This window comes from Hylobates moloch, unplaced genomic scaffold (assembly GCF_009828535.3).
Source record: "Hylobates moloch isolate HMO894 unplaced genomic scaffold, HMol_V3 SCAFFOLD_7, whole genome shotgun sequence".
Classification (NCBI taxonomy): Eukaryota; Metazoa; Chordata; class Mammalia; order Primates; family Hylobatidae; genus Hylobates; species Hylobates moloch.
Genome location: NW_026652282.1, coordinates 66,199,975 through 66,214,997, shown reverse-complemented (window position 1 = coordinate 66,214,997; position 15,023 = coordinate 66,199,975). Strand labels below are relative to the sequence as shown.

The following is a 15,023-nucleotide window of genomic DNA, read 5'->3' as shown; positions in this document are numbered from 1 at the left end:
GCTTCCCCCTCCCCCACCTTGATCCTGATTGCTAGAGTAACATTTTCTATAGAAAGTTTGGGAAATACAGAGAAGTATAAAGAAGAAAACAAAAATCACCTGTGAAACCTATCACCTATTTTTACTTACAGTTACTGTTTACTTCCAGGATTTTCTACATTAACCTATATCTACATATGCTTACAAATTTTTTAAAATAGTAGATTTCGTATTTTGAAGCATTTTTTGTTACTTAAGTATTATGAATGTTTTCCTGTATCATCATGACTCTTTGAAAACAAGGTTTTTAATGGTATTCTGTTGTGTGGTTGTTTTATGTTATACTAACCAGTGTTCTTTGGCTAGGGATTTAGGTTGTTTCCAGTTATTCGTTTTACATGAATAATGCTATAGGTAATATCTTTAACATTATTGAATATATATTTTTATGTATATAATTCTGTGATATTTCCTTAGGACAAATTCCCAGAAGTAAAACTACTAGCCAAAGGATGTGTGTCCAAAAGATTGTCCTTTAGAATGCTGTTTCAATTTACATTCTCTCTTGCATTGTATCAGAGTCTTTTTTTCCCTACCTTTTAGAACGTTGAATACTATATTTGAAAAACATTTACTTTTAGGTGAAAATGGTATCTTACTTTAGTTATTTGAGAAGAATTTTTCAAGTAAACAAATATTTTGTCTGTAATGATGATGCTTAATACTGGTCTAGGCATGTTTATACCTTTTTTTAAAATATAAAACTAGTTAAGACTATGTAATTTCTGCCTTCTCAGATCTATAGCATGATGCTGCGATTATCTGCCTTATTTGAAAGTCATATCAAAAATATCATCTCTGAATATAAGTCAGCAATCCAGAGTCAGAAGAGGAGAAGGCCACGGTACAGAAAACGTCTAAGAAGCAGCAGCAGTTCATTATCTAGTAGTGGAGCACCTAGGTATCATTATATTGATCCAGCATTTTTTGTTCTCGAAGTATTTTGTATGTATTACCTAATTTGTGAAAGTTTATGAATAGTTTGAGGAGATCCCAAGAGGTCTTTTTTGTTTGTTTGTTTCCTAAACTCTTACGCCTATGTAGAGTTAGTAGTCAAAAGCACTATTTATGTGGGTTTTACTATCCCAGAAACTTTTTTTAAATTTTAATGATTGAAGTTTCACTGTCAAATTATCTATTTTATGAATTTTAGGGCATTTCCTCTTTGGTCAGCTAATACCTGACCTTGATACCTCTTGATACGTCTTTGTATCATACTGTCTATCATAATATGTTGCTAACAGAAAAAAAAATGCTCGTTGTTACATATTTTTACTTCTAGTCCAAAAGGGAAGCAGAAACAAATGAAGTTGCAGCCTAAAAATGACCAGAATACCTCAGTATCTTATGCCAGGACTAGCTCTCCTTTCTCATCTCCTGGTAAATATGTCTTTTGTTTTTGGTGTTCTGTATCTCGGTTTAATTCTGATATTAAGAATATAGAAGAGGCAGCGTGGTTTATAGTGCAAAGAACAGTGGATTTAGATTTTTAAAAGTTGTGTTTTATTCCCAATTCTACTTGCTAGTTTTGTGTCCCTGAGTATGACATTAGGCCATATGATTAATTTTCTTTATTAGACTACATGAAAAGTCTCTTAGTCTTAAAATTTTATGATTAAATGATTAATGTCTATATCTCAGAGCACTTATCTACAATATATTTACCAACATAATATTTGAAAATTTATGATGTGCAATTGGACAAGTTTTTCTGACATTCAACCCTTTGTTCTCAAAATATTCATATCATTTTCTGAGAGAAACTTATAATTTTGGTGTTAGAATAAAATAACAGAGATATGGTTTCAAAAAGTAGCCTGTTTAACTTTCCTGAAAACATGATAATTATGTTAGTATTAAAATCTTTTAAAATGCAAGTTTCAGATGCTGCTGAAGGGCTTTCACTATATCTACTTGATGATGAGCCAGATGGGCCATTTTCTTCATCGAGCTTCGGTGGATATAGCCGAAGTGGAAATAGCCATGACCCAGGGAAAGCCAAATCATTTCGGAATAGAGTTTTGCCAGTTAAACAAGGTAGGAAATAAATACCGGACAGGACATTTATTATTTATTTCTTTATGATAGCAGATAAATCATTTAAAAGCTGACATGTTGACATACTAAAAACTAGTATATCCTTAGAGTTAATGAGAATTTTGTAACGTATGAGTCAGATAGCATTTCATATTCATAACTGGGAACAGGCCATTAGCAGATTTCCAATAGCTATTTTCAAATGTATTTTAGTCTTAAAATGTAAAATGGGGCCAGGCATGGTGGCTCACACCTGTAATCCCACCACTTTAGGAAGCTGAAGTGGGAGGATCACTTGAGGCCAGGAGATCAAGATCAGCCTGGACAACAAAGCAAGACCTAATCTCTACAAAAAAAAAAAAAAAAAAAAAAAAAAAAAAATTAGCCACATGTGGTGGCACACAACTCCCACCTACTCTGGAAGCTGAGGTGGGAGGAGCGCTTTAGCCAGGAGTAGGAGACTACAGTGAGCTGTGATTGTGCCACTGCACTCCAGCCTGTGTGACAGAGTGAGACTCTGTCTCAAAAATAAATAAATAAAAGGAATTGGGAGAAAAAACTAAATGAAGAGTTCTTTCCCCAAGCACATGAAGACACATTTAGGATTTTTCATATTTTTCACATTAGTAAGAAAGGAGAGTTTCCAAAGTCATCTTTAAATAGGTCTCATATTTTTGTGGCCCACTACAGTAAAAATATGAGTCTGGGCTGAAAAATGAGCCTTCTTTCAGTCAATAACCGCTTCTACCACCTTCCTGAAGGTTTTCCAGTTATGTAAGTCAGATATCCTCTTCCTTAGGGGCCTGCTATATCACAAAGTCAGTGGTTTTCAGACTGTGCCCTGCCCGTTTCTGGGGCATCCACAAAAGTACTTCAGGCATTCTCAGAAGAACCTTCTGCATTTAACCAGACAGTTCTGTTTGTTATTTCATATAAGGAGATGCTATTTTACTTTTTATTAGGAGAAAAATGTTCACTGCTTAAAAAGAAACACTGACCTAATTCATTATGTGCATCTATCTTGGACCATAAAAGGGATATCAATTATCATAAATATTTGAAGTTTATTGTTACTCAAACTTTCTTCTTACACTTAGTCCTATATTAGGGACCTTGAATGTATTCAGAGAAAGTTCTAACATGTTCAGCTATTTGAAGTTTGTGAAGAATAGTTAATATGCTTTTACAAATAATTTTATTGGAATATAGATTTTTTTATATACGTTTTAATGCAAGATTAAGTAGCTTATCCATTGTTATTTAACCATCAAATAACTTAAAAATAGGCTTTTCCAAAGATATTTTATAGTGGCTACGTAAGAAATATTGAAACATATTTGATTACTTGAAAATAATTAGTGCCTTTGTTTTTCCCAATTTATATCTTTAGTGTCTCCTCTAATCTTGCATACTATTGCCATTGCCTTTTTTCATTTTACCCTTCCTTCCACTGCCAAGATTAACCCATGCTTCCTTCATCTATTTTGCTTTTCTCATCCGCAGAGTCGTTTATCCTTTATAGTATGGTGTCTGTCCCAACCACCCTTCAAAAGCTGTTCTCACACTCATCAGTACTCTTCAGTGGCCAGCTAGTGTCTTTTTTTAGTTTTTAACTTCTCAATCTCTGTATCACTGCATGTTGTTGACTACCTTCTCTATGAACTCTACTTATAAGCTTCTATACTCTATTGATTAGCCTATATCTCTTATTTCTGTTTCTTCTCTTTGACTCTACTGCTCTGTATTTGCAGTTTGCCACTGTTTTTTGCTTGTTTTTGTCTTCCACAAATAAAGGAATCTAATGACTGCATCCGTCATCTTGATGTGATGACTCTCCAAATGCATATGCAGAGCTTAAATATCTCTTTATTCTATTAGAATAATTTCCAAGTGCTTCCTTAAAAAATAAAAAAATAAAAATATTTGGTTGCTTATCTTTGCATCTGAAACTTGCTTCTTTTTCTGTGCTCACTATTTTAGTTAATGGCATAACCATCTTTCTTGCCACCCAGCTTAAAATCCCACAGTGTTTTTTGACTCTTCATTTATCCCTCATACCTAGTCAGTTGCCAAGTTTTGTGAATTCCACGACTCTTTAATACCACTTAAATCTTCTATATAGTTTCTATTGCTATCACCTTAGTCTCCAGCCTAGAGTATTAGTCAGCTTGGGTTTCCATAACAAGATACCACAGACTGGGTGGCTTAAACAGCAGACATTCATCTTCTCACAGAGCTGGAGGTTAAGTCCAATGTCAAAGTGCCATATGGGTGGGCATCTGATAAGGGCTTTTTCCCTGGCTTCTGTATGTCCACCTTCTTGCTTTGTCGTCACGTGGCCTTGCCTCTACAGAGAGACAGAGGGAAATACCTCTAGTATCTCTTCCTCTTCCTGTAAGAACATCAGTCCTGTTGAGTTATAGTCCCACCCATATAACCTCATTTAACCTTGATTACCTCCCTAAATGCCCTGATCTCCAAATGCAGTCACTTCGGGGGTTAGGGCTTCCACATATGAATTTTGAAGGGACACAATTCAGTCCATAACACCCAGATTTATTAGATTAATCTTGTAATTATCTGTAGCCCTAGTCTTACTTCTTTTCAATTCTTCCAGTCTGCTCTCTTGTTTCCTTCCTACCCCACTGGCTGGTCCTCCATTTTCTTTGTTGGTTCTTCTTTATCTTTAAATGTTTGAACATCTCAGGTCTCAGTCTTCAGCCACCTTGTCTCTCTTTACTTACTCACTCAGTGAGCTCTCCTAGTTCTCATTACCCTAAGTATTACCTCTTTACTGAAAATTTCCGCAATTATATCTCCAGCTTCACCCTCTCCCCTCAGCTCCAGACTGGTATATTTACCTGCTCTTTATTTCTTTTTTTTTTTTTAAATGTCTTTTCTTGGATCTCTGTCAACATCTAAAATGGAATCTTGAGCCCTACTCAAACCTGTTGCTCCTTCAGTGTTCTCTACCTTGGCAAAATATCTCTACCATTCACCCAGTTGCTTTGGCCATAAAACCTAGGAGTCAGTCTTCATTCTGTGCTTGACACTTGACATATAGTCTGTCAGCAAGTCCCATCAGTTCAACCTTTGAAATTAAAGGTTTCTCTAGAAGAAAATATTCCAAATATAATCACATCATCACATCTATTGACATATCCTTTATCATGTCTTACCTAGAATACTGCAGTGGATGTCCAACCGGTCTGTCCTTCCACTTTCAGTCTTGCCTCCCCTGTGATCTTTTTTATATACAGCAACCATACTATTTTAAAAGTGTAAATCAGATTCTTTCTCCAGCTTAAAACTCTCCACTGGCACTCATCTCCTACTACTCACTGTTTTCCTATTCCGCTCTGGTTATACTAGCTTGCTTTCTGTTCCCTCCTCTGGAATGTTCTTTCCCTACATCTGACTTCATTCAGTTATTTCTTCTAATACTACCTCTGTAGAGAAGTCTTCCCTATCTAAAATACACTCCCTTCTACACATATACACTCTTTTTTTTAATCCTCTTTATAACATGTCTGTGTGAAATTTTATTATTAATTTATTCACTTTATTATCTTTTAAGGTATTCCCACTAAAATATAAATTCCAAGAGGAAGGACTGTCCCTTTCATTGCCATATTCAAAGCTTCTAGCAATGCCTTGCTAATAGTAGATAATGAATAAAGATTTATTGACCAAATGAATAAAACTATACTAATTAGTGTTCTCAGGTAATTGTTCCTGAAGTAGGCCCTTAAAACTTCTGCGTAAACCTCATTGCCATCATTCCACCCCCATATTCTCCTCCCCCTCCCAAAAAAGCAGACAAAAATAAACACTTTAATATCTTCTATTTTGAAGAAATTTAAGTTCTTACTTTGACACCCTCCATGATTGTATTCCACATATTTTGGGGAACTGTAGACTGTTTTTGAACCTAAATAACCATTTTGTCAATGTCAAAGCTTAACTATTAAAAATCATTCATTTTAATTTAGATCACTCCCTTGATGGACCCCTTACAAATGGTGATGGCAGAGAGCCCCGGACAGGAATCAAGAGAAAACTACTTAGTGCATCAGAAGAAGATGAAAACATGGGAGGAGAAGATAAAGAGAAAAAAGAAACAAAAGAGAAATCTCATTTATCCACCTCAGAGAGTGGAGAGTTAGGATCCAGTTTAAGTTCTGAAAGTACCTGTGGTTCTGACTCTGACTCTGAATCAACTTCCAGAACAGATCAAGATTACGTAGATGGAGACCATGATTATAGCAAATTCATACAAACCAGACCTAAAAGAAAACTCAGAAAGCAACATGGCAATGGAAAAAGAAATTGGAAGACCAGAGGCACAGGAGGAAGAGGCAGATGGGGAAGATGGGGTAGATGGAGTAGAGGAGGCAGAGGAAGAGGAGGCAGGGGACGAGGGAGTCGAGGAAGAGGTGGAGGTGGCACTAGGGGGAGGGGAAGGGGGAGAGGAGGAAGAGGTGCTTCTAGAGGAGCTACCAGAGCCAAACGAGCACGTATTGCAGATGATGAATTTGATACCATGTTTTCAGGACGTTTCAGTAGACTGCCTCGAATTAAAACAAGAAACCAAGGCAGGAGGACTGTTTTATATAATGATGATTCTGATAATGACAATTTTGTGTCCACTGAGGATCCTCTGAATCTTGGTACATCCAGATCAGGCAGAGTGCGTAAAATGACAGAAAAAGCCAGGGTTAGCCATCTCATGGGATGGAATTATTAACAGTTAATAAATTTAGAATAACTTAAAAAATTCAATGGCCTTCTACTGCAGGGAATTTACCAGGAAATCTACAAAGCAAGTTGTGTGGGGACTTCTGCTTCCTTTCACATTGGTGCTTTTCCATTTATGCCAGTATACATTTGTTTCAAGACTTTTGATCTCCACACTTCATTTGTTCAAATAAGCCTTACTCATTAGGCCTTAAATTAAAAGAAATTCTGCCCACACACACACACACACACACACACACACACACACACACATGAAACACAACACAGACACTACAGATTTACTACATTAAAGGAGCATTCAGCTTCTTAAGAGTAGCATGACATTTTTATCTCAGTAGAATAGCCCTCTTTTGCTTTTGTATCACAGAAGTATAGCACCTTCTTACAGAGTTTTATATAGTTTGTTTTTGCCATTTTGATTCCTATACCCAGTAATAATAACTTTTGCACAATACACCAATCCTAAAGGCAGCTATTAAATGTTTACAGTTTCTATATTGTAAGAGCGATCTGGATTATTTTACTCTTCCCAGGCCAAACTTTCATGACTTGTACTGAACTGAAGTATATATTTATACTACAGTTTTTTGGGGGGTGGGGGGATCTTGATATGCTTTTCATTGATTTGCATAATTCACGTTAAAGGTGAGAAAGGGTTGGTGCCTTGTAAATATGTAGCAGATCTTCGTGGTGTGTTCTGATGTGTGCATTAACTTTATTAAAAAAGAATACTTGAGGTATCAATCTAGACAAGGTGCCAAATGCAAAAGTTTCCCGCATCAATTTTTTTCCTATCACATTTTATTGCATTAATAGAATTTGTGTAGCTTAAATAACTTAAACATTTGAAAAATCCTCATCCACAAAGAACAACTTCTTTGAACAGTAGCTCAGCTACCTCTTAACTACAACTACTGGAAACATTAAGGAAAATAGATGCTGTTATTCCTTACTGACTAAGGAGAAATAGAACAAGCTTAGTAGGAATGAATACCCATAAGTTATAAGCTGAGAGGTTGTTAATAATTGTATTGGCTCTCAAATTAATAATTGTAATTAACAAAGTTTCATAAGTATAGTATGCTTTACCACCTTAGGCTTTCTTAGAACATATTTATGTAAGTAGACTTGGGCTACTGCTTATGTATTTCTGCTCCACTTACCATTTAACAGCTGTGAGTTACTGGTTTTCATTTGAATCTTAAAATTTAACAAAGCACCTGGTTTGATTTGGAATGTTTTGGCTAGCTAGTATTATGAATCAACTTATAGATTCTGCTCATATCATTCCAAAGGGTTCTTCTGTTCTAGTCTTTCAGGAAAGAACCTTATTGCACTGCACACTCATGTTGTGAATCATTATTTTATAGATAAAAAACATCTTTAAAAACCCTTATGTCTTGTTTACAGCAGTAGAGTGCACATGGTTCCATAAGTGAGCTTGAGTTCTAAGGTCAGTTTTACTCCCCAAATTTAATATCACAGATTTGTTCATTTGTTAGATACTTACATTTCTGGGGTAAGAGGGATAATAATCAATTTCTGTTTCTGTAGCAGCAAATTTGTTGCACTTAGATCAGACTCATGGGATAAAACAGACTTCTTAGTGTATACCTAGCTATCCCAGGATATTTCTTAAGCTAATGTGTTTGTCTCATGCTTTCAGTCATTTCATGCATCCGAAAACCCTTAAGCGCAGAGGAAGGCGTACACACATAAAACTTTGCTTTTTTGGTAGGGTCGGCAGTAGGGTTATTCTTGGACTAACATCTTCAAGCAGTTTTCACTTGGAGTAGAAATGTTGTTCAGGCTTTAAGAGAAAGTATTGTTGTGAATTGTTAATGGCACTAACTTCTGTTACTAGACAGCAGACCAAGCTATTTTTTGTTGTAGTCTTTTTTTCACTAAACCAAAACTACTTCTGGTTGTAACTCAGCTGCCACTTTAAACCATAGTAGAGATTCAAAACGTTCCTATTTGAAACTACATTTGATTTTTGCTAAAATGTGCTGTTTCGGTTATTTATCTCTTGGGCATTTAGACTAAATTGTGCCTGTATTCCTGAAATCAATAATACTTTGGCTTATCCTGATCTAAGTAACATAGTTACTTAAATTCCTGGATATACCCAAATATGGATCACATGTATCATTTTGTGTGAAATTTTTTGTTGACATTCTTCTATGAAGAGCTGACCTCTTGAAATGTAGAAGAATTGACATTTGTGTGATTTTGGCTATCTGGAGCTTTATTTATAATTTATTTTGAAAAATAAAAATGCCACATTTATTTCCCAAATGTCAAGATTTTCTAGAATTAGATAATTAGAATAATAAGGCTGAAGACATTTTAAAGCATATTTTATATGTAGTGAAATACTGTGAAAATATTAGTGAACAGCATTTTGCTGTAATGTTTATTTCAGTTATTAAGATTTAAAGAGTTAGTCATCAGGGTATGTTAGATAAACATAGTTATCATTTATTAAACAAACAGATAATTTTCTGTTTGCATGCAAATTATTTTAATAAGTGTGAAAATAAAAGTTTGGAAGATAGTATTTTACTTTTATATCTGGACTTTTTTTCCCCCCAGTTTACACTTTGCTTTCTTGTAATACCACCTCCTGTGAACGTGTTGTAATTAGTATCACATTGATTACTTTATCATTTTAATTTCTTTGGTGCCCTTTAAACCTACGTAAAATCTGGGTCCAGCCATAGCAAAGCAAGTACAAAATGAACAAAGAATTTTGAAGAAAAGCCTAAATCTTAAATTGCTAAGAAAAACCACTGTTATATTTAGGCCCATGAGAGCATATACATGTATAAACCTAATCCTATGCTAGATATGAATAGTCAGTGAGCTGTAATATTTCTCATAAATGCTAATAATGTTTAAATTCCCAGCTTTAAGATCTTAGTGTGTGTATATATTTATAAAATCTGAATTGTGTGTTTCTTCTATGGCTTACTGTGTGTTTCTCTTTCAGCAATAGGATGCTCTCTAAAACATTCACTAGCCTACTAGCCTAATTACTAAATTTTTGTATATGTGTGTTTGTGCCCTTGTATGTGTGTAAAGTTTTTTCCCCAACTTGGCACACCTTATCTCAGACATTCGAAACGAGAACATTTTGTATGGAGGACAGTCTGCCAACTTTTTGCCTCTCTACAGCTCTTAGCCTGTATATTTACTGCTTGATCATCCATTTCATTATGCCTTCTAGATAACCAATCCAGGTTTTGTCATATACCTGTGTCCCTCTATTCTTTTTATTTCCCTTTTTAATTTTTTTTTCTTTTTTTTCCCTCCCCAGAAATCAGGCTTGTGTTGGAATTCTTCTCTATAATACTTTGTTTCACCCAGATGCAAAGTAACAAACTAACTGAGTAAAATTATAAATCTCATTCCGCACAACTGTGTGCTCAGATATTTAACTCAGCCTTCTAATACTTTTAAGTACATTTCTGTTATTTATCTTTTTGTTGTTTTTGTTTTAATCCCATAGATTGTCATCAGACAATAATAGAGTGATTGAAAGAGAAAGATATAAATGCCACTTCTAACTTCTTGATAAAACTTTTTTGAGCATTTTTCAAAAATTTGTATGTTTGTGGTAATGGGGGATTAAACACCTTTTACTAGCTGATGTATGTTGGAAATCATTTTATGTACATTTACCAACTGGTACTTAAGTTGGAATTTTCACATCCATAAAAGGGAGACTTGCATCATATATAATTTTCAGTATACTTTGTGTCTAGCCTTTTAAACAATTACAGTAACATTTTGAGTTCTGAGATGAATAGTTCTAGGGGAAGGGAACTTTCGACATGTAAAGTCCATTGTTTTAAATGCTAACCCCATCCCCAATATTTTTGTGGAACGTGAGGCTTTATGAAAGGTTTATCAGAAATAGAATATTCTAAGGTCACTTTTATTGCTTACTTCAAAAATTAGTGTGAAAGTATTTTCATGCTTTTTTATTTCTCACCTTTTAGCAAAGCTTCTTTACCAAGTTTTGATTAAATGCATCATAAAATTAAGTTTTTTTCATGGTGCTATATTTTGTGGAATATGGGTAGCACTCAGATTTCTTTCTTTTCTCTTTTCTCCTTCCTTCTTTCCTTCCTTCCTTCCTCCCTCCCTCCCTCCCTCCCTTCCTTCCCTCCTTCCTTCCTTCCTCACCTCGACCTCCCAAAGTGCTGGGATTACAGGCGTGAGCCAGCATGCCTGGCCTATATACCCTTATTCTTGATTATTTCTTTTTTCATCTTTTCAATCCTGCTTACTTTTATCCTCACTTTCCTTTCTGCCATGAAAACTGCACCTAATTTACCACACTTAAGATTGGCAATTTTTGATTCATTGATGGGAGAAGTATAGTAGAAAGGCCCTGCAGTTTAGAATTAAGTTGTGTTTGTTTATTTACATGTATGCCCATTTCTTCTAAATTAAATCTAGAATGTGAGACTTTGACATATAAAAGCATGATAAGTATTTTCTTAAAAAATAAAACTATTGATACATAATGAAACCACCATTGGTAATTGAATTTTAAAATGATATGCAAAAGTATTTAGAAATCCAGTTGGGAAATGTGTTTTTGCATATGTCACCAGATACACATTAGGCAGTACTACAAATGTTAATTCTTAAACAATACTGTGGTGATGGCAATCAGTAATTTATTTCTTTGTCCTGTAACTTTTCATTCTTGTCTTTTGTAATCTCTTACACAGTATTAACATAACTGTACCTTTTTTTTGTTCTTGGTATCCATACATTTTAAGATGGAAAATCAGTTCATAGTTGATATGATATTGTATATGGGCAAAATGTCCGTTAAACTAAAATTCAGTAAAAAAGGTAATCTCAACTGGCTTGATTTATAAAAGATGTTTTGTTTGGCAGTTTTCAGTCATTATAAGCAATTATCTTCGAAGACAAAAAAACTGGACTAATTTGTTGCCATTCTTTATGGGATGTTTACAATAAAATTCCAAGTTGTTTGGAATCAATTGCACTCTTGCTGCTTTATGCCTTAATTTATATACCAGAGAAAAATTAACCAGAAGAAAGAAATATGGAGTTACCTATTCAGCTTTAGAGATTGTAACATGTAACTCTTAGGTCTTTCTTGCTTCTTTGTCATAGAATATTTTATTACTATTATTTTTTAATCGGAGAAACTAGGATACTTCTTCCTATCAAAGAAAAGGTTTTTTTTTTTTGTTTTCATCTTAGACATTACAAATATTCTTTGGGTCACTTTTAGGATAATAAATATGATGTTTACACTTTAAATGTGGGCTGCTTGGTGCATTCAATAACAGCCTGCAAAGCATTTGTCAACATTTTGTTTTGCAGAGCTTTTCAAAATGAATAGATCTCTAATATATTTATGACTCATAACTTTTAACAGCTGAGTTATATATCCTTGACATTTTAAAATATATAGTCAGATTACCTATACTGTAAATGGTGCTTTAATTCAGTGTAAGTGTAGGAGAGAGAGAAGTGAGGTGAGATGATCTGAATGCTCTAACAGGAACATTCATAACCTATATAGTTACCCAGAATTTGTCTCCCAGTGGCAAACATTCCACCAGGTTCAAGATAAATAAGCTGGCCAAAGACTGGACTGTATCTTTGATATATATACTGTCTATTTTGTGTATTTAGAATAAAAAAATGCATTTAGGAAAAAAGTAGCCTGTTTTTTTACAATATTCAGAGATTGAAGTGGAGATAAGTTGTTTGGTATTTTTGTTTGGTTGCTTAATTGGTTAGAGATAGCCCTCTTTAAGGATATAAAAATCTTACATTAAAAATTTTTGGTTAAGGCCAGGCACAGTGACTCACGCTTATAATCTCAGCATTTTGGGAGGCCATGGTGGGAAGATTATTTGAGCCTAGGAGTTCAAGACCAGCCTGGGCAGCATAGTGAGACACCGTATCTACAAAACAATTTTTTTTAATTAGCTGGGCGTGGTTGTGTGTGCCTGTAAGTCCCAGGTACTTGAGAGACAGGTGAGAGGATCACTTGAGCCTGGGAGGTCAAGGCTGCAATGAGCTGTGATCATGCCACTGCACTCCAGCCTGGGGATGCATTTTTTTTCCAAGTTGAGAAGGTCAAGAAAAAGGTGCTCTCCATCCTCTCTCAATTATATGTTCTTGACAATTTAAAGCTACTTTACAAAAATGTGCAAAATAAAACCGATATATTGAGGCCGTGGGTTGATCTTTTGAATGGGATTTTTGGTGGGATAGTTAAGCCTACACGCTTACAGTTGCTTTCTCAGGTCATTTATATAAATACCTAAGGGCTTTTTAATGCTACAAAACACAGGTAGATCAAACAATAATATTAAATGAAGTAGACTTTTTATGGTATCGATTTTTTCCCCCAAAGTTCTAGGGAAACATTTTCCTTTCCTTCCTATGTAACTTTAATAGATTTTTCTTTGCCATCTGTGACAATTGCCTTAATGAAGTTCTTATCTACAGATTATAAACATCTAATTATAATTATAAAATCTTATAATTTTAATTATTCTAGACATCTAATTTTAACAGTTATTAATTAACAAATATTTAATTTGATGTTGGAGACTTAAAGTCTTTCTGATTCTAGTATTAATTTTGAATTACATTTTGAATTGCCGCCTTGCCTGGTCAGCATCTTTGCAGTTCTCTTCAGTTTTATAAGTTTTGTAAGTAAATATATGAAGAAATAAAAACATTTTAAATTCTTTAATTTAGGTGACTAATATTAATTGATGGAGCTTATTCGTTTTTAAGGATTTTTGTGGTTGATTTTTGTCATGTTGCAATTCTAGTTAGAATTTGTATAACAACATGTTAATTTGTATTGGCAATTTTGTGTAGTCTGTTAAGTAATTTAAGTCAAGGAAACTGCTAACATGTTCCCTCCTCACTTGGCTTTTAAAAAAAGCTTACAATATGTTTAAGTGAAATTTGCATAACAAAGTGTGTAATAGATCATTTGAAAAGTACTGTTTTGTTATCCTTGAGTATTATTCATCTAAAATATTAATAAGTGCTGGTAGTTCTGAATTATTTCCATATGTTAAATTTTAATTTATAAATTAGATTCAGTATTGTTTATAAAACAAGTGTTTTTGTCTAGTCTGACCCTATAGAGCAAAAAATATGCCCATGATATCCTCATAGTCATGAAATTACCAAGTAATCCTTTTACTTTTGTAGATTTGTGTTCATTTTTATTCTACATGTGGTTAGTCGTTTTCATAAGAAAAAGAAGCTACTAAAACAACAGTAGTTGAAGGTTGTGGTACATACATTTTTGCTTTCCAGTTTTCTCAAAAATTTAAGATTGCTGAATACAACGACAAGTTTTTAACCCTAAAAATACCTTTTATAACTTTGCTTATAAGTATTCAAGCAGAAATTCTCAGAGAATTATCTGAGATAATGAGCCACATTCTTTCTCTAAACATGTGTTGGCATCTCCTTCAAAAAAGATGTTTACCAGTGGGAAGTTGTAGCCTGTTCTCTTCATATTAGTGATAAGAAATGGCTTTAAAAAAAAAAGACTGTTGCTACCTAGATTTGTTCACTTTTTTATTCATTCATTCAGCATTTACTGAGTGTCTTCTATGTGCCAAGCACTATAATTTTATAAAGAGCTTTACAGTTCACAAAGTCCATAATCTCAGTTATCAGAATGACATCAGTTTATTTCATTTTTCAGATCAGAAAGATGAGTTTTGGTGAAATCAAGTAATTTGCCTAAGCCTACATGGCTAGTAACTAGAAAAGCCTTGATTCATCCAGCATATCTGCTTCCAGGTTTCTAGTCTTAACTTTTATATCTTATTAATAAGATGTTTTGTTCTACTTTCTTTCTTCCCAATCTCTATGAAATGGAGACTTCTAAGTCATGCCTGCGTATCTTGAAAATAACATTTCTTTTTGCTTCTGGCTCAGTTCTTTAATGAAGAGGACCTTGAGATATGGATCTTCAAACATCTTAGTGCTTTGGAATTTTTAAAACTACCAGGTTTGGAAGTAGAAAAATGATTGAAGCTCAAATGATTGAATTGTATATCTTACACACTCTTAGAAAAAGGTAAATACCCAAGAAAAGTGTAGAGAATTTACTCCTATCTTATTTTGAAGATTAATTGTGCTAATATACA

General features: G+C 34.1%; 1 protein-coding gene across 1 annotated transcript in view; it reads left to right on the top strand.

Moving 5' to 3' along the window:
* LOC116811833 (bromodomain and WD repeat-containing protein 3) overlaps nucleotides 1-14,101 on the top strand; it is a 148,771-nt gene extending 134,670 nt beyond the window's left edge. The window contains exons 32-35 of the mRNA XM_032757227.2: nucleotides 777-940; nucleotides 1,322-1,419; nucleotides 1,918-2,076; nucleotides 6,069-14,101. Coding sequence (XP_032613118.2) covers nucleotides 777-940; nucleotides 1,322-1,419; nucleotides 1,918-2,076; nucleotides 6,069-6,823 — 1,176 coding nt within the window. The 3' untranslated portion in view covers nucleotides 6,824-14,101. The remainder of the gene's footprint in view (nucleotides 1-776; nucleotides 941-1,321; nucleotides 1,420-1,917; nucleotides 2,077-6,068) is intronic.
* The last annotated feature ends 922 nt before the right edge of the window (nucleotides 14,102-15,023 follow it).